The sequence below is a fragment of the Cariama cristata genome, unplaced genomic scaffold, assembly GCF_000690535.1.
Source record: "Cariama cristata isolate BGI_N322 unplaced genomic scaffold, ASM69053v1 scaffold7949, whole genome shotgun sequence".
Classification (NCBI taxonomy): domain Eukaryota; kingdom Metazoa; phylum Chordata; class Aves; order Cariamiformes; family Cariamidae; genus Cariama; species Cariama cristata.
This window is the reverse complement of record NW_009637334.1, coordinates 2,767-23,916: the sequence shown is the minus strand read 5'-3', so window position 1 is coordinate 23,916 and position 21,150 is coordinate 2,767. Positions and strand designations below refer to the sequence as shown.

The 21,150-nt window shown below is 37.5% G+C and overlaps 1 protein-coding gene across 1 annotated transcript; it reads right to left on the bottom strand.

Moving 5' to 3' along the window:
• Window positions 1–1,537: 1,537 nt before the first annotated feature.
• GPI (glucose-6-phosphate isomerase) lies at window positions 1,538–19,447 on the bottom strand (the record flags this gene model as incomplete). Its single annotated transcript, XM_009708284.1, has 17 exons — window positions 1,538–2,007; window positions 3,535–3,601; window positions 3,684–3,759; window positions 4,274–4,402; window positions 5,209–5,285; window positions 5,657–5,786; window positions 6,074–6,226; window positions 6,448–6,491; window positions 8,176–8,236; window positions 9,177–9,230; window positions 10,016–10,060; window positions 11,112–11,183; window positions 12,955–13,101; window positions 13,191–13,274; window positions 15,368–15,487; window positions 18,393–18,461; window positions 19,357–19,447. Coding segments are annotated over 17 exons (1,543 nt in total), but the record flags the coding sequence as incomplete, so codon positions are not given.
• Window positions 19,448–21,150: the final 1,703 nt, after the last annotated feature.

Here is a 21,150-nt window from a genome sequence, read left to right as displayed (position 1 = left end):
CGGGCGAACTGCCCGCAGTGCGGGGCTGCCCTTTCCCTAAGTGCTGGGGGGAAACGTCTGGAAATTGTAAAAAAATCACACACTCAAACTCATGAGTGTAAGAGCAAAAGGCCATCCATAGCCTGGTTTGCCTTTCTCCTTCTCGGGAGAATGGTGAACTGATTTTATTTTTTTTTTAAAAAGGCTTGAGGACTGGGTCCGACACAGCTTCTGCTGGAGTACTGCTTCATTACAGACACAGCACCTTGATCTTGGTGTTGCTCTCCTGGTTTGTGTTGTAACTTACATCAGGTGTTCTTCCTACCACCCTGTGTTATAGTCAGGCATGTTATATTTCACATCAGTAAACCCTCTGCAAGAAAAGAAATAGGTTTGGAAACAATAATCAAGGTTAGAGAATAACCAAAGAGTTACAGAATACATATGGCCTCCTTTCTTCTCCAAGAAAAGTTGCTGGAGAGAGACAGACAAAAGGTAAAACAATAGCGCTAAGCCCAAGGAACAGGCTTTACTGTTCAAATCATCATAGGCACCTACACAACGATCTCGCTTCACACTTACCTCTATAGAAAGAGGATGAAGCTGGGCTTTAGCATGTGCTTTTACACAAGTGCATGAAAGGTTTAAAACCTCCTATGAAAACATGATGCCTCCCTCTAGTGGGTTCTTTTTGTGACCATGTTTTATGTGGAAAAACTGCTTTATAAAGTTGATCAAAACCAAATCATCTAAGCACCATATATACTTAGTCTAACAACTCAAATGCATGCAGCCAGATTCTCAAGCACTATGGAGTTGTTAGTGTGCACCATCAGCAAGATCAAACTTTTGATCCTGCCAATGAATCTGTACAGCAAAGGCATGCATCAAGTTACACACTCAGACTTTGTAGCAAAAGTAGCATTTGTTGTTAAGAGTTCGGGGTATGAGAATCACAGTTAAGATCTTATTTTTCCTTTCAATGCTTGTGTCTTACCTTTATTAAAGGTGTTACAGAACAATAGCGACAGCATGCCAGTCTGCTAGCAAAGAGGGGTTAACAGTGGTAGAGAATGAAAGAGGATATGAATGAACAAGGATATAAGCAACTTGTTTACAAATAGTTACATTATCTTATTTTTTTGTTGGAACACTGATCCTGATTTAAGAGGAGTGACAGAAATTGCCTTTGGAGGACACGAAAAATACATTTCTTCAAGTGATCCCAAGCTTTTGCTTCAAACTCTTGAAAACTGTTTGGAAAATTAATTGTCATTCCAAGAACTAACTTTCTTTTTGTACAGCTGTCCACACAGGGCTTCCATAGCTTATGGAGAAATCATGAGATCTTTAACGAAACATAAGCTTTCCTTCTCACAGTCGCACTGGAAAAAGATCTGTATCTTGTTCAAATGCATCAAATTATGCAATCTGAACACTGTTTGATTCTTTGCACACACTCTAGTTTCGAGCTTACAGCAGTACCAGTCCAAAAAGACAGAAGTTAGTTTACTTGGCTTCAGAGGACCTTACATAGTGAGGCAAGTGTTACTAGGTCTGCACTTTAAAGATACAGAGTGAAGAAGTTTTACTCATCCATCGTACCTTTTATTTTCTAGTATCAGTATGTGACCATCTTTACGGAAGTTGAGGGATAAGAACTGAGGAACATACCAGCTGCACTTTACAGATTAACAGCCACAAAAATAGAAAGCAACTATACAATCTCTGGGTTTCACAAAACTAGTTTTCATTTGTAACACTTGACAACAAGATTAACTGCAACAAGTGAAGAAGCTACATCCGTAAAGTGCTATTTTTGTTAGAAGTGGCGCAAAAAGCACAACTACAACAGATTTGGGTATTTGGTGGTTAGATTGTCGATGTCCTCAAAATCTTTCATTTCAGGCTCTGTGTTTTTTGATGAAATTGATGAGCCCATTTGTTGAGCTATCATGAGATGTCACCGGAGCATCTGACTCCAGCTCAGGCTCAATTTTCTTGGCAAGTTGTTTTCCAAGCTCAACTCTGCATTTATAAAATCAGGAGAAGAAAGAAAAACAACATTAGTGCTAACACCTTACAGTATTTACTATAAGCCATTGACATTAAAAACAGATGCCAGTAAAAAGCAACTTGACAGTGGACACTACAATGAATGTTCTTCCCTTCAAATTACTGGCAAAGTTAATATTATTCAACTTAGTGTCATTCACGAACAACTGGAGTTCTCACAGCTGCTTAGCCGAACAGACAGCTCAAATTACAGGATGTCTAAAGAGAGAAAGCTTTGTTTTAAAAGTTAAGCAGTCTTTCCTCCTTTAGTATTCATTTGTGCTATGCAGCCTGCCCCAATGCAGAATGCATTCAGCTTGCTACTGTTCACTGTTGGAACACGACATCACTCAGAACACTGTATTCTAGCACCAAAACAATAAACAACAGCTGAGTTGCAGGCCTGGAAGCCTTCCCCAACACTACAGCACGCTACACAGCCACGCAGGCGAAGAGTCTAGGATATTCCAACAGTTGCAAGAAACGAGGCTGGTTCTACAGCATCCCCATATTCCATAGTTTTGGATGCCATTCTAGGTTTTGATGTGTTGCAGTAAAAGCTGTACTTACTGCTATCCCACTCCTGATTTCAGAGTTTATAGCTGACATCAGCTTTTATTAGTCAGTCTTCCATTTCCAGTTTCTACTACAATATTTTAAAGAACTTGCTGTGGTAGCATAGCTCTAAGAAAAAGGCTGAAGACTAGGTCTTTGTATATGTTAAGAAGAGAGCTTAGTATAAACTCCTATTCTACACCCGTAGAGCAACCTTGCTTTTCAAAGTAATCCTCTCACAGCATAGGCAGGTTTCACCTGAAAAAAATCTTATTTCCCAATCTTTCTCCTGCATAAGTCTTCATACAGTTTGTTGTACAGTTATTACTACAGATTAAAAATTATCTGATTAGCTCCTGATTAAGTCTTCATTTTTAAAGTGACAAACTCCTCAAAGCTGCTGTTCTCCACATGGAGCTTTACTACAAACTTGGGCCAGAGATGCAGTCTGCATTAGACCTAGGGCTCCTATATATGAAGACATGTGCCAAGAATTTTCTTTTATCTCCAGTATAGGAAAATTAACAGGTGGTCAGTCTTTTGCTTAACAGATGCCATTCAAACTGCCTGCTAAATGTTTCTAGAAGTAAAATAATTATTTTTCCTTTCTATAAGGGAAATTATTTTCCCTAATTCTCAGAGCATGTGTTCAGCCTGCTTGACTATTTTATTCATTATTACTGCCTCTTCTGCATCCATAGTATTTTTTTAATCAAACTAAACAAAAGTCTTAGCCAAAGCTGTATCTACAAAGTTATTACGTGTGGCTGAACAAGGATACATGGTGACTTATCCCCAGAAAAATCTGGTTTCATTTAGAGCTATCATATAATTATTTGCTTTAAGTGTAACATTTCTTTTTTTCATTGTCTTTTCTCCGAGTCATGACAGATTAAGGAATACCACAGACAATAAGTATACAAGAAATAGATCAAGGAGACTTACCCCCACTGGTCATAACTGTTAATATCCCAGACAACTCCTTGAACAAATATCTTGTGCTCATACATGGCTATAAGCAGAAAGAGATTTATCAATAAACTTCATCAGAAAGTCTTAATAAACATTCACAGATGAGAGATCTATTTACTTACCAATGAGGGCTCCAAGAGTGAAGGGGTTCAGTTTTGTAAACACGATGGAATTGGTTGGTCGATTTCCCTCAAAGACCTTTCAGAATAAGAGTTACATTGTTATCTACTATGTTGTAAAACTTATATCAGAAACCTGCAGTTTGTATTTTCCTTACAGCCTACACTGGACGATTTGTATTAGCAGCAAATACAAAATCCTGAAAGCTTTAAAGGCTAAAAATGTATCATTTGCATGTTTTATTACAAGCACAATGGCAAAATGTTACCTCCAAGCACCACTACGGGCTACAGGAAGTAAAATACAAGTCAATACCCCAGAGGCACTGATGAGATGCTCATCTTTCCCGAAATGCCTCAAAAGGCTTCCAGATCAGCATGCTGTAGCAAGAGTGCCATTCACAGACTGCTCCACAAGACCTGACAAGGCAGAACCCGTAGCACAACCTCCCCAGCTCTCAAGACAGTAGCACCCGACAGCCACCGGAGGGCACTGCCTCCTCCGCGAACCACCGAGCAGCAGACCAACGCAGTGCCCTCACCACCACAGTATTTAACCAGAGGGAAGCTGTCCAGGGCCAGGACCTGGTTACCTTATGGGGAAGGAGCTTCTCCAGAGCATCTCCACTCAGTCCTGCTCCCTGCAGTTCCTTACGAGCTTCATCAGCAGTCTTTCCTTTCATCAAGGCCTCAGTCTGAGCAAGGAAGTTGGCCAAAAGGATCTAGCAGGCAGAAATAAAAACATTAACTCAAGCTACTGTTTCCTTAGGCTGGAATAGCGATATCTAGTGCTCGAAACTAGACCGAGACCTAGTCTAGAGTTACAAATCTTGTACTTGGTGTTACTTGACAAAAAAATTACTATTACACAATTTAATTAGCACCTGTAATCTGAAATCATGACAAGATTGAAATTTAGTAAGGAAACATGCTTTTTCTGAAGCATGAAGTAAGTGGTAGACCTGGACATGCTTCCATCCATGGAACTTAAATTGTTAGACAGCTCACTGAAAATCCTTAACTGGATGATACATTAAACTAAAAAGATGGACCAGATAAAAAAATATCTATATGTAGAAGGCTACCACCCTAGCTATGTTAGTATACTCACTAAGTTTTGTCCTAGAGTTTAAGACTTGCAATTGCATCTGAGGAAGTTTTCATCAGCTCTGAGAATTTGCTTCTTCCCACTTCTGCAAGAGCTACACTCCTTACAATTCCTACAAGGAATTTTCTCTCCAAGTACTTATTTGCTCAATCCTTTCCAGCCTTAGTAGGCCAACAGGCCATACCATTCATCTGACTCCAGAACTGCGGCTGCAATTTCTTCAAGAACAAAAATACCTGTATTATAATTACCTATTATCTAATAAATGTAATTTAGATATCTTTTAACCTATTGTGAATGTTCACAGAGCCCACGTGTACAGTTTCAAAGGAACATTCAGAAATCTCACACGCTGCAATACTGAATAAGCTTCAATGCCTTCAGCCACAAGAAAATATGGGTGCACTGACAACTTATTACCTTGTGATGCAAGCCATTTCTGACTGGATGCTGGGTTTGGACTGGGATCAGAAAGTCACAGGGAATCATGCGAGTTCCTATAAGAAAAACACATGCTAATAACCCTGCAACTGGAAAGTCTTCAAAAAATCTTCAATTCTTACACCATTTTCAGAGTCACTGGAAGACTCAGCCACTTTAAAAAGCTTTTAAAAATGTTTTCATTAACAGCAGGGGGAAGTGACAATAGAGCTCAGTAGTTTCAGCTTTAGTTGATCCTCCTTTTTGTAGAGTTAAAACTTGCATCTTGTAGCCTTCAAAAGCCACTAATTAAGAGCACTATAACAACATGATGCTAGGTTAAATAAGAGTCCAACTTTTAAACCAGTGTCAATTCTGTAGACTCTTGCAGCTTTGTAGCCTTTCATAATTTAATTCCAAAATAAGTTATTGAATAGTTCCAGTTTACCTTGATGAATGAGCTGGTAAAAAGCGTGCTGTCCATTGGTGCCAGGTTCTCCCCACACAATAGGTCCGGTATTGTAGTCCACACGAGAGCCTTTCTTGGTAATGTATTTGCCATTAGATTCCATATCACCCTAAAAGAAGGTAAGGAGAGTATCACCTTTCTTGCAAAACCACACAGTATCAGTACAAGTATAGGAATTTCGTAAGTATCAGGGACATAGCTGCTTAATTTATGGACACCAAGATAACACAGGTCTGAGGTTGATATCAATCTTGGCACCTGTCTCTTTAGGGCCCTTGATTACATGAATTTAAGCAATTGCAATTTCAACCTAGAAACATGCATTCAGGTTCTAGAACCAGGACAGAAGCATATCTACATGTTTGCTTCTTGAAACCTTGACTGTCTGAGCCTTACCTGCTGGAAGTAGGCAGCAAAGCGGTGCATGTATTGGTCATAGGGCAGAAGGGCGTGGGTTTCACATCCATAGCAGTTTATATACCAGACCCCCAGCATGGCCAACAGAACAGGCATGTTCTTCTCCAGTGGGGCAGTGTGGAAGTGATTATCCTATGTGACACAAAGGAAAATTACACTTTTGACAAAGCAATTATCATCCCTGCCAACTCTTAAATTGTTTTTATTGTTGTTTTGATGCAAGGAGAGCTTCCCAAGAACAATTGTTTTAGAAGCATTAAGAGGACACAAGGAGCTGAACTTTAGGAACCACACTGCCTCCAGTTATCTTACTAAGAACTCCTCAGAGGAACAAAGAGGCATCCCACACTCACCATCCAGTGGGCTCCTGTGAGCAGGCTCTCAAAGTTGTCAAAACCTAACAATGGAAAAAGTAAATTTGTATTTACTATTACTACTCAAACTTGATTTTTCCTGTAGAGAAAACCGTAAAACAGTTGATTCCTTGTATGCAGCAAGGCCCTCAACTACTAATTGAGTTTAAAGTTACACTGACTTCTGAAACTTCCATCCCAAAAGTCAGATACATTTAGTTATGATTAAAGCCTGGATTTCAGAGCAAGTCTAACTTCATGAAACATACTTCAAAAACATTTGCCTAAAATCCCCAATTCAGGCAGAATGGACAACTAAAAGGAAAATGAGGCATTAAAACCAGGCTCTGTGTTAAAGGCCAAATAGCTTTCAGCAAGTTGGAACACTTAGTCACTTCACAGCCACAGTGGGAGACATCTCCCAAAAAACAGGGCAAGGTTAGTAAAGCAGGGATTTCTGTGTTGGTCTGAGAAGAAACAACGGTAATAAGGTCTTCTCAAAGAAGGTTCCCCCTTCCTTCCCTGTTCTCTTAACAGTTCACCTGATTTTATTTTGCTTTATAATTAGGGTATTTAAATTGCCATTAATTTTCACTAATGAGTAGTTTAACACCATCCTTTCCTGCAAAGGCAGAAATCCTGATTCTTACACGGAAAAACAGAGGCCAAGTGTTTGGCAAAGCAGCAGCTCTATCTATGGTCAGAAGCCAGCTTTGGGAGATGAAGTATGTAAGAGCAACAAGTGCAGATAGACTGGCTTGTCAGCATTCAGCATCAAATCTGTCTGACAGCAGAGATGAACAGGTTATTGCAGACAAAACAGCAAGTGCCTGACTGAAGTTTACTCTGCTATTCATGTAAGTCTTTCTACACATGACAACTCCTATTCATATCATTCCAAACAACATCAAAACCAATGTTTTTCTTCTAACCTCAGTCTAATGGAATTCAGGCTTTTATTTAGAAAAACTAAATTACACTATTGCTTCAGACTTTAAATACCTGAAAGAAGTGGTGAGGGAACAAATGTAAGGCTGCTAAACAGCCTGCTCACCAGGAAACAGCAGTTCTTAGAGCTCTTTTACATTAACTGTGTATTCTCCACCTGCATTTGAGACCTGCATCGGAAATGCTAATGCTACTCAAGTAGGTGGGGATCAGTTTCAAGGGTCTATGTTTGCTCCACAATGAACTGCAGATAGAAGTAGCATTCCTCTATCATCAGGCCCTATAGCCTAGAAGAACAAGCACTGTGGACAAAAGGAAGTAATGGGAGAAGAAGATAGTTAACAATGCTAAAGAAAGCTCATATACAGAACTGGAGACATAGAATTTTGATGTTTAGTGTATTTATTCACAGAAACTGAACACCCTACTGCTAAATAGCTTAGCAGTGTCAGTTGCAAGGTCTGATTTTCAATACTGACATCGCTTTACATAAATCAGGCACTTCTGGCTATGCAAGTGACTGAAGAGATGCAATTTGACTATTTGTACCTAAGGATGGTTAATTTACAAAGCTGCATTTACAGTAATAAAATATCAGTATTTCCATTGCATTACAGATTGTTTTTTAGCACCAAACATCGAACCACTCAGAATAGGCTGGATAAAATAATATTTGCCCCAAGTCTCATCCATAATTCACTATTGTTAACGCATTCCATGGTTACATTCCTGAAGCAAACAGACTAGTTCTTGGCATTGTTACATCACAGGAATACCTACCAATATGCAGGGCAATGGACAGACCAATGGCAGACCACAGAGAGTAGCGGCCACCAACCCACTGAAAACAAGAGATTGGTTTAGACAAGAAAAGTGCAAGGCTTTTAAATTCAAAGTTACTTAAACTATTGGGAAATAGCAGCATATGTTTAGACTGTTTTCAGCAAGGTCAATATTCTTTCTGGTAATAATTCACTACACATTATATGGCATGCCACTTTACAGTAGCCCCCTGAATGAATCCTTAAGCATGCATTTTTTGAGACTTTAAAATTGTCCTACTTATCCAATTTATGTAACATCTGTTGAAACAGATCCCTCGATGATTCCAGTTCACTTCCAAATACTAAGTTCGTAGGTTGTATTAATTAGTTTCCTAATATCACTCCTCTATAGGTAAAGCCTGCTCCAGCAAGATTATGACACTACCTAGGGAAAGGTAATGCTCTAGATAATTTCTAAACAGCAGCTTTAAAATCTAGTTTGTCAGGCATATAGTCAGTGAGACAAACCAACCTGTTTCTAATTAAGTATAAGGACCAAGAGTAATGGCAGTATACTTAAAATATGTATCTGCTACAAAATACCAAATTAGGCTCCCATTTCTGATGTTTGACCTTTACAGGTCTAGGTTATATACAGTAGACCCTAACAGTCAAATGTCACAGCTTATAATAACTACTTACACAGAGGAATAAGCTAAGACTTGCATCTCCTGTTACCCAACAGTTGATCAGGCAGCCAAGAATACAGAAGGCTCCTCTTCAGACCTTCAACTGCAGGATTTTAACGGAATAACCAAGAGACAAGACTCTTTTGCTTGCCTGACATATTCTCAACTCACCTTTAGTTACAAGTATTCATGTATTTCAGTACAGAAAACACAACTACTATAATTTAGGTGTTTTGGCAGTTTCCTGACATCTAGTTAGCATTTTCTGAAGCAAGTTAGACTATTTTAACAGTTAACTTCTACCACACAACATTAGAAATTTACTTACATCCCAAAACTCAAACATGTTCTCTGGGTCAATTCCAAAGTCTTTAACTTTAGGCTAGAATAAAAAAAAAGAAAATGTAAGATATCCTAAGTAAAACCAACATTCTTAAAAAGCTTTATGTCTAGCAAAGATGACACACGTTAGGTACCTATTAAATACACAATTCCCAGATTACATCCCCTATTTTAAAATACATATCCATCAGAAATAAGTATACCTTCTTTTCCAGGGATCACTATCACTATTCAGTAGTCTCATATAAAATCAAAGTGGCAAAATAGTTTAGGAGTTAAACTGAATGTCAGTCCATATTTAACTGAACCAGAAAAAAGAACTTCAGACCACAGCAGCTGACAGCCTCTCAATTATCACAGACTTTTTCTAATTACTATTGGTCTATGTCATACTTTTGCATGAAACACCACATTAGGGTACATTATGCTCATCATATGCTACAGATTATTCACACGAGTGCTGAAGTGATGCAGGTAGTCTACTTGAGGAGTCTAGAAGACTAAGATTTGTTTACTTAACTGCATTCACACACACCTAAGCAATTACAGGTAACACTCATTAATAACAGGACAGTCATTTCAAGTATGAGACATGTTGATTTCAGATTTAAAGCTCTACAGGAAAAAACACACAAATCTATAATGAAGGTCCAATCTTGATACAGTTCATGACTCCAGAAGTGTTTTGGTTATTTTCAGCATAATAAAATACTAACTATTGGTATTCAAGTAACAGTGTCTTAACATAGGCTTCCTTACTGGATTTTAAAAATGGGGCCATGTTAAAGATACATAGAAAAATTAAGATAGATTTGTTATACTTACACCATTGGTAGACAAGGCAACAAAATGCTTGGCCACAGCTGAAGGCTTAATAAAAATAAATAGACTGTTAGATCTAGAATGCTAATTATTTTTATTTCTTGTCATAAAGCTGATCTGCTACCATTTACATTTAAACAACATACTGTTGACTACCATCAGTTATTTTTGTGTTATCAACTTGAAATAATCTTATTTACATTCAGTGTGGTATTTGGCAGCACGCCTGAAGATAACATTCTGATAATATTCTCATGAAGCCCTCTGGAAGCAGTCACTACTTAGGGCAGCACACTATTTCCTTAAGAGAATGTTATCTGTTTGCAACATCACTACCACCACTTTGGAGCAGATGGAGTTTGATGTACATGCACTGCCCTTCCAGCTAGGGTCAAAAGATCAAGACAACTGGAATTACTGATAAATCTCAAGCTCCACATTTAGACTTTGGCCTTTCAGTAAGTGTTCCAGTGAACAAAGATGAGTTGTCCGCAACAGTAGTGTAACAAGGAATTTCAAAGCCCATCTTTCAAACTAAGTACAGTTACCCTGACTGGAATAGGTTAAAGACCCTCTTAATTACCTGAGCAGGCAGTATCTGTTTTTTTCTTTTAAAGGTTAGAAATAGGAAAGAATGAGCCAAATACAATGTTTCTATTCATAGCACAGCCATCTGCCATAGAAATGCCAGTATATCACTCCAGTCACAGCTTCATTTCTACGTTTTAAATATTTGCCCAGAATTGGAAGGTAACACCACAGACACCATATTCTTGGATGTCCATATCAGTGATTCCACCAATTATTAGCCACCTCTAAGACAAATGCTACACTCTACTAAACAGGCAGTATTTGGAGAAATAATGCATGACAGCTATTCATAATGAAGAACTAGGGGTTTCATCACTTTGATCACACATAACAGCCTGTCACTAACCACGAAGCACTGAAATGACATATGTACAGCATTTGCTGAGCTATACAAGTTATGTTTGGGCAGCTATTGGCTCTGCCCCAAAGCACACAGAATGACTGGGGAGAAACTGCACAGCGAAGAGGTGTTGCACTCTGTTATGTAACCTAAACATATTAGACTTACATCATTAGCAGCATGCAAGAACCACTCTTTGGCCGTTTCTGCATTGGTGATAGTTTCTTGGGTGGTGAAAGTCTGCACATTGGAAAACAAGGAAGTATGTAAAACACTGCACTTAAAAAGTTCAGGCTGCTAAAATATTGTATGTTCCAGATAAGAGCAGTGTGATTCTAGATGTTCCTAATAGACAGTTGCTGCCAGATTTCAGCAAAAAAGCAGACTTATCAATCCAGAAAAGACCAGTGTTGCTAGATTTACCTATCTAGTTTTAAACTAGCATAGATCTGGAATAGGAATAATTATTCCTCATTTCTTACCTTCCCTCCCCCAAAACTGTTATGCAAAACCTTGAGACTGAAATCTTCTAATTTAGTCTTTCAACAAATATGAAGTTTTACCATTCAACTAAAAAGTTAACTAATTGAGAATCAAAACTGGATAACCTAGCTGGATTGTCTTATTGCTCTTCAATTCCTACTTTTTCATGCAGGAATACTTATTTCTGCCAAGACTCTTGCCATAATTTTTATTGCTGATTAGAGGAAAACATTTTCCTGCTTCATGAAGTGTGCACAGAAGTTCAGTCATGCAGTTTTGCAAATATCTACAACCATTCTGATTTACTCGACCATCAAAATTTAGCTTTAAGGGTGAACACTAGATTCAACCTACTCTCATCCATCTCCAGAAATATTTCATTATGAAACACAAGCCTGTTATAGAAAAAAAAATGCCATTCATCTTCTTCCAAATATATCCAATTATCTAACTACAGTCTGGCAATCAAAAATTGAAGTGTTACTCTTTCAATTTGGCAGTCTTCTAAGCCTTTGAACCGTGATCCTTGAACTCAATTATTCAAAGTGACCATTAGAATTACAGAATAATAAGGAAACTTCACAAAGTAAGTTGTTGCTCAGCTGCAGTATTGCCAAGAGAAGATAATGAGCACCACCGTGGAGCATGGCCAGCATTACACATATGTTCATTTGTTGCAGATTGTCTTCACCAGTAAAAAGGTTCTACTGTGCTTTACAAATGAAGGCAACCCAAGTTACATAACTATGAAGCTGGTCTTCATCAGTTTCCTCTGCTAAGACAGAAGCATTCCTCAAAGGAAGAGGGCAGCTAGCAATTATATTTAGAGAATAAGTTATTAGCAAGGCAAGACTTAAGAGACAGTTATTAAGTCTGTATTCAGAAAGAAGGGTCATCTTATGAACTACCAGCAGACTATTTTTACCTCTTTAAGTAAAGAAGCTTAGTATTTATAGTGCTCAAGGAACTCAGCATTTAAGTTTAAGTGAAGATATTTTGTTACTATCCTAAACCAGAACAAAGATTCCCAGACTACATGTAATTCATTAGTGCAAAACATCAATGCAAAAACAGAACACTGTTAACAAGTAGCACTGTACTTAAGATAAAGGACCAGAAGTAACCTTAAATTAAGGATCTTGTTGTCTCATTCCTTTTATTTCAAACAAACAAATAACTACATAGGATCCTACATTCCACCCACAAAGAAGTACAGTAAAATAAAGTTTTGTGAATAAAGCTTAAACTTGTGTTGACTGAGAAATACACCCTAGACAACATGAAATTGCTCATGTGTCTTACTTGTTTAGGTCAAGTCACTTTTGGCACTTCACTTTTTGATCCCTAAGCATTTCAGTAGCAACACAATCTTGTACACAATCAGTTTAGGATGAATCACAACAGGCACATTTAGAAATGGTCCACACCAGAAGTCCCTGATTTAGATCTTTCTGTGGACAGATCTCTATTCTGACTGAATCCTTTAGAGTTCGAGAAAGCCACACCCCAGTGTTTGTATTAGACATACCTTTGATGCAATGATGAAAAGCGTAGTGTCTGGTTTAAGCTCAGCCAGGGTTTTGGCTATGTGAGTACCATCAATGTTGGACACAAACCAAACACGAGGGCCTCCCTTGGAATATGGTTTCAGGGCTTCAGTTACCATCAGAGGGCCCTGGATAGAAGCAACAATTAGATTTTATCTTCACTGCAAGCATGTACACACACAAAATTTTGGAAGATGTATAGAAGTCAGGAGCTCACCAAGTCAGAGCCACCAATCCCAATATTGACCACATCAGTGATTGCCTTTCCAGTGTAGCCTTTCCATTCACCACTACGGACTCTCTGTGGCAAAAAAAAACAACATTGCAGTGACTATTTTATACTTACACTGAAGTTAGTGTTTCAAACACTGGAAATACACTGTTTTTAGGCATTGTTGTAAAAAGTCTCATAAGACAACTTTCAAGCTTCTAGACTTTAAAGCCTACACTCTAAGCTACCTTCTTAGCTAGACATTTGGTTATGTCTAAGATGACACTTCATTAAGTGTTTAACGCACACATTTAAAAAGACACTGCAAGATCAAACTCTCCTTCTGTGGACTGCTATAGCATTTTCAACAGTGTTGGCAAAGGCAAGAGATTTCCAGCTAAAAAAATGAAAAAAAATCTCAGGCATTAAACTATTTGTGACAAATAATTGAACCTGAAGGGGTTCTTTAAGTGTTTTTAATTAGAAGCAACTTTGCTAACGAAACTGGAAGACATTAAAATATTAATAAAGCCATGGAGACAGAGATTTATTGGCAAATCAAACATTCAAGAAAGCTTTCCTGTTGCATGTATGTTTTGCATTAAGATTTATTTCTGGGCTTCACCTTAACAGCACATAGTACAGGTTTCTGCTCTATTCTTGCTGTTTTAACAGTTACAGTTTAACAGTTCTGACAAAGTTACAATCATTAAGTAATATCAAAACAGTGTATTGAATTTTGCCCGTCATGGACCACCTATGCATTAGATTTGTTCCAATCACAAAAGAAATCTTTATAGCATCATGCACACTTTTACATACATTCCCCAATTCTAAAGCAATTCTTCTACAACAATCACCTGGTTATACTGATAAGTTGCTCTCCTTCCCTACAGATGTTTAACTTAAAGTTTTCTGGTTTTCCAAACAGAAAATCCATTTTTAGTATACAACATTCCTGTAGCCTGTAGATGATATCACCATAGTTTTAAAATCCCATCTGCTTAAGTGAGTCAATTGAAACAAGCATCTTTGTTAATCTTTCCAAAGGAATTGCTTAACACGACTTATTTTGCAGAGATGATACGTCTGCATGGAAATTGATATTCACAGGCTCTGATGATTGAAGCCTTCTAGCAATAAGAGGATGGCACCAGTGAAAACTCTTGTTTTGCACTACTGAAATATCAATCAGCTAAAAACTCTACAGTGGAAAACAGACCACGGCATTTCTGTGGTGATTCAATTCTTACATTATCTGAAGAAACTACCAAATTCAGACCAATTAGTGTTAGTTATTGTGTTTTTGGCATCTATCCATTAGGAATTGGACATAATCCAGGCTCATTTTATACAGGTTAACAAGCATGAGTTGGCAGTGATACTGGCCACCACCACCTGGATAAGACTCACAATGGCACCAGAGCAGGTTCGGTTCCCCACATCCATATTTAAAATGCAGTAAAAGTACTCACTGAACTTTTACTGATTAGTTTTATCACACATAAATCTGACTTTGTTAGAGTGCTCTGTGAAGTTCTTCAGAGCATTTCCTCAACTGATCTGGCACACGCCTACATTTTAAAGATGTACAGAACCAAAGAACAGTTAGTTACATTTGCAGATAATGGTCAACTACTGTATTTAACTACAGAACAAAAAAACTTTCATGCTGCTAAAGCTGCAAACAGAACAGAATCATAAAGGAATCTGACCTAAAACCAGAAAATCTTTAAGAAACTATACAAGTAGAGCATAACCAAATTGCAAGTGAGCTGGGAGCTTCTACCTCTTCTGATTTTACAGGAATTTTAAGAGGCAGCTTCTACTTGATAGAGTTAGGTAGGTGAAAAACCAGCATGAAGAAATAAGGCAATATTTGAGTGGTACTTAATGATTTACAAGACTTCTGAAATAAATGCAAGATTACTGCTAAAAGAGCAAGCTCTAGAGAGCCCACTAAAGAAAAGCCCAACTGGGAACAGAGAGAGAAGTGAATCTTTTAGCTTTTTAGCAAAAACCAGCTCCAACTCCATGCTTGAGACAGAACTATTATGAACCTCAAACAAGGGCACAATAATTCATGTGAACCAGCCTATAATCAGTGGTTCACAATACACATGTAAGAACCTGGCAGGGTATAGAACAAATATATGAAAAAAAGCTATGGTGGTACTTTATACCTGGCAGAAGTGTTTCATTTTGTCCAACACTTTGTTTACTTCTGGAACAACATCCTTCCCATCTACAAGTATTGGCACATTGGAACGATTTCTCAGAGCAATATGAAGCACAGCTCGGTTCTGAAACAAAAAGGGAAAAAATTGATGAAGCTATTTCCAAATTATACCCAGGGGCCTCAGAGGCCTCATCCAGAAGGTAGTACAATCTTCAAGACTTACAAATCCTTAAGATTAACTGGAATTTGTATAGCAGTAGTTTGTGTGTGTGTATGTGTATATACACGCACTCATCACCAGCTATCTAAATGACCCTCTCACTTCACAGAATCAGTGCAGAGGGCTTACAAAAGCATGTAATATGCAAAGTAAACAAACAGCTTATTTGTTTACTTTGAAAAGAAAGCTCATAATCCCTTGAAAAGCATTTAATGCTTGACATTCAGAATTAAGCAACATTCAGTACTCGGTGATGTTAATTATTTTGGCACGCTTCAGGTATACAAGGACAAAACTCTTCCCTATTAATGATCATACAGAAAATCAATTATAACAAGCAGCCAAAGTTATTTTCTCCAACATTTTCTCAATTATCCCAAGTTGTCTTCCTGTATGAAGTGAACTAATATGTATTTAAATATTTGACAAAAGAGAAATACAATTGTCACATTATTCTATCCGTTGCCCACAATTAAACGTTCCCTGAATACTTGCACAGCAGACATGTAGGTGGTAGTTGTATTACGAGAAAAAACCTGTTAGCATGCACCATATTATATTAATTCTCCAGTTATAGACAAGTCAAAGCACTGAAACCTGGCTTGCAATTCACCTGTTCAGGAGCATAACAGCCTTAATCTAGAATGAAGGAGTTAGTCAATACTAACAAAAAAATTAAAATATTAGTCTGCTATACTTCATTATTCCTCACTACAATGAGAGGCATTGTGAGACAAAGACAACACAGACAATATGAACTGCCAAGTTATGATTTAAATACCAAATGCTAATTCAAAAAGCATTGAGTTTGTGGTTACTGACTTGGAATACGAAAAAGCACTTTCAGTTGCTAATTATCGAAGTGTACCCACTTAAATTTGGGGTGAACAGAGGCAATTCTTCTGCACACTCAGCCATGGAATGGTATTATTTGGTAAATACTGCTCACTATCAGGCTTGAAGGAAGCTTTGTCTTGATCAAGAGAAAGAGTCATTTGACCTGGTGTCTACTGTTAAACAGAAATATTTTCTAAATATCAGGTGGGCTACAAAGACTGTCCCCATAATGACTGGTCAGATATAAATTACCTTGTAATGCACTGTATTTGTGCCATATCAAGTTGCAAGTTTTAACTCATCTGGGAGAAACACCTGGTACTGACACACTTGGGTGCACCATAAAGAATTTCCACATAAGCACACACCACACAGCCAATGCCTGCAGCACCAAATACAGACAAGTCTTAAGTATTTAAGACAAATAGTTTAAAAATGTCCTAAATCAGAACAAGAGTAGTAGACAAGTCAGTTCTTGCTATTAAGCAGCTCCCTTCTGTCTTATTGCTTTAGGTTTATTCAATCATGCTGTTTGACAGCATCCTGTTTTTAAGGTCTCATGACAATTCCACATTGTCCACATGCTCATTTTGCAGAGTCAAACCAACTTGATTTGATATTCTACACAAACAGAAAAAAATTAAACAAACCAAATCTAATTCCAAGTCAACTTCTGACTGTAAATGAGAAACAGCCTGATAATGAAAGAGATGTTTCTAGACTCATCATGCAGGTAATTGCTACATAAAGTTGCCATATCAAGACAGTAGCAAAATAGCAAGCTAGCAGTAGAAGCCAAACACATAGTTTAATATTGTGTTTAAGGGCTTTCTGTGAAAATTGCATCCTTCAGAGATTTCAGCTGCTATGTTTGCTCTTACGTAGACAATCAAGAGTACCTCCATAATATATGGTCAGAGATAGGCTAACCCTGTAATAATTTGCATTACATGAGGCTAGCGAGGAGCAATATCTGAGAAAAACCTCTGGGTAGATTTAAGACCTATCACCCTCTTTCTCTGCTTCCTTTTTTCACTAGCTAGAATTACACCTGTGAATTGAAGGCACTAATACAGAAGGAAGAGGAACCATTTCTCCAGTGAAGCTTTATCTGTTTCTGCCTGTGCATTTTTACAAACATGTAGCATTCACAAACAATACAATGTCCAACTGCTGAGTTATTTTAAGCAAACAGCTTGTGCAACAGCTAAATCAGTCAATAACCAAGTCGAAGAAAATACTGATTTCTGTGAGTTTACCTCAAACATACTAAACAGCCTAAATATTTAAGGCAGACTAATAAGTCACACTAGACCATACTGTTAAGTTTCCAGTTTTCATCCTATTTTTAATGTCAGAAAAAAGGTACAGTTAGTTTTCTGTATGTTTTAGTGAAGATTTAACAATAATTACAACCTTCAGATCTACAAAAAGGAAGATACTCATCCTCTTACTGAAACAGCTGGCTAATTTCTGAAGACTGTTTATAGTCTCTATCCTTAAACATACCGAAAAATAAGCAGCATCAACAACCCAAAGGAGAAAGTCTTACACAATCCTCACTAAAACTTTGTAGGCAGTTTACTAAGCTTTATGAGCACTGACATTAGGCAAAAGCATGTAAGGAATACCTGGAATGCAATACTCTGCTCCATGCCCTTTGCAAGATCTAACTCATCTTCCTCTCTACAAGAGGAGGGAAGAGAAGATAAGAAAAAACCCACCAAAATCTCTAAAAAAATGAAGATGTATGTTGTAGGGAAGATTGAATACATTTATGCACACACATTTTCTTCTTTGTCAGTGCTGTAAGAATTTCTCACAAGTAGTGCAGCAAACAGTACAACCACTCCACATTTCAAAGTAGCAATTACAGTAAGTTTCTCCAAGACTTCTCTTATACAGATACATGAACATCCATAATATGTAGGCACAACTGAGGGGAAAGAACCATGGACAGAAATAGCCTTACCTCAGTGAAGTTGATCTTCTCTCCACTGAACATGCGCTCTCTGGCACCTTCCACACCCCTTGACTTTGCCTGAGAAATGTAAAAATAGATTCCTCTTAAAAATAGCAGAAAGTCAATATGCACTACTAAGGTCCAGCTACGTTAAAGAGTGTGAACATTTACCACATAGGACAGTGCAACAAAAAATATGATATTAGATTAAAAGACCCACTAGATTCTAGCTTAAAAATTGATTCTCTTAAAGCAAGTATTTTTATGCAGGCTGTTTATTTCCTCAAGAGGATACACAGTAACATGTGCTGAATTCTTAATTACTCAGTTACATCTTGTCATACTGCTACAGGATTCGTTAATGATTCTTTGTACCAGCTTAGAATTTCTTTTTTTTTTAAACTGAAGAGCAAAAGTAATTTTGCTATGGCTATTTTTTGCTAGTTCTTCCCTTTTTAAAAAAAAAACAAAAACACTGTGTCCTATCTGGTCTAAGCCAAACCAATAGTTAAGGAAGGGTTATAAATATGGAAACCATCCTAAATTGAAGTTAATGACACAAACTTCTTAAAATACATCTAACTGCAAACAAATCTCAAAACTAAGACTGCATGACACATGAAGTACTGTTTCAATTGCAGGTACAGAAGACATGATCTTCTCTTACAACTTTGTATGAATCTCTTATTTTACTGCAGATGCCATATGCCACCTGCTCTACTACACAGACAAAAAAAATCTTTTCAGTGAGCACAAAAAACAGAAACTGAAAAATGGCCCTGTACCTTGGGGCTAAAGGACAATGAAAAACTTTGAACAGTACCAAGATCTGCAAGCTGATGCCTTTTAACTCTGACAGTCTCTCAAGCTCAGAGCTAAATGTATATAAGCAAGGCTAGAATAATCAGTTGCAGGTAAAAGTTAACTTTTTAAAAAACCCTATCTGGTTTAATTCAACATTTTAAAGAGTTACCAGTTCCATCAGCATTTTCATCACTTCTTCTGTAACAAGGTTCTTTGAATAATCCAGTAAGATATCCCCATGATCAGTATTCACAGCCAAACTATAAAAACAAACAGGTTGTTTAATTCCACATTCCTGAAGAGTGATTGTTTCAAGCAAGACAATGTAATCTATAAAGAACTTATCAAAATAATTGGAATCCCAATTATACTAAGTTAGTAAAGATGACCTGAGGGATCAATTTGCCCCACAAGTTTCATAAAATTACTTACCAGTGTTTTAATTGAAGACCATGGTTTTCAACAAGCTAAATTAAGTGTCCACTTTTGGCTTGTGAAAGTCCAAATACAATGGAGTATATTTAACGCATAGTTGGACAATCACATTCTGTTTTCACTGAGCCACTAGCATTCTCTAGCAATAATTAGCTTTTCCCTAATATCAGAGGTAAAGGTTCACCACATTCTTTTGCTACTGAAAAATTAAACTGTCTTCCTACAAGTTCTTTCAACAAATACAGTCATTTTTTTATAGAGAGAACAGAACAAGCCTGATTTAAAAATCTATACAGCTTCATGTACAGAAACCTTCTGTCAACTACTATGCAGAATTAAACCCCACTTGTGCATGCTGTAGTCTCAATGTCCTCACTGACTCAGTGGAAGTCTCCACATTATTTAACTAATCATCATCTGAAAGCTATAGCTCAACACTTCAAAAAAAAGCAGTTTTAGGTTTATATCTGAGATGAAACACAGAAATGGTAGTCCAATAGAGATCAAGTGAGCCTATTTGTATTTACTAGCCTTGTATCTACGTGAGAAGTTCTACAGTCCCCTCTAGTTCGTTACAGCAGTTTTCTACCCATTTCTTCTTTGCACTAATTTACAGCCAAATATACACATTGATGCTAAACTGAAGAATCAAAGTTCTGTAAGTAATTCAGCAGGCCTTCTATAAGAGCACAGAAGGCCTTTTATAGCTTACTCTCACTTCTGCTCCACATGCACAAGCCACAGTAATTGCATGCATCTAAATTCTCAATGTTTTCACATTGTTCATTATCTCCCCAGCTTTTCCTTTCCTAATACTTGAGCACAGAAATATGCACTGTTATTTTAACGACCACATACGCCAGAGACTTCACAGGGACAAATCACAGCATAATTGTTACTCCAAACAGATATAATGAGCAGGCAAGATTCTGCAAAGGAAGAATGGAGCTGAGCTTGCAATAACAGTAACAATCAGCAAGGCCTAGACATTTGACTGGTTTCACTAACTTGAGGAAAAGTCACAGTAACCTGTCCTTTTTCTGGTCTTAAAATACAAGAGACACTAAATAAGGAAAGGAAGGTGTCTTCAAGCACAGTCTTAGAAGAATGTTTCTTTTACAGGCAAGAACACAAGGCAAGTAAGGAAAAAAACCAGTATCAATGCTGTTAACCACCCTTCTCTTCAGTGGGCTGCAAACAGTAATCCTGAAACCCTGACCATGCAGCACAAAGATGCCTGGAATATGGCTAAGGGAAGGACTGTTGCCTCTCACCTGCCAAATTTGCTATTTATTGATACAGAAGAAAAATGAGAACAAATCCTGCAAATCTTTTTATTTGATATTTGATGCAATTTACTTAGACAATAAAATGTGTTCAAATCCAAGACCTAATAATACAGCAAAACCATTAGTATACTAAACTTCTTCAGTTCAGAGAACTAGAACTCTTAAAACTCATCTACAGCTTAATACAGAAAGTCTTTCCCAGTGTTCTAGTCCACAAGCATGAAATTCTTACAATCTTT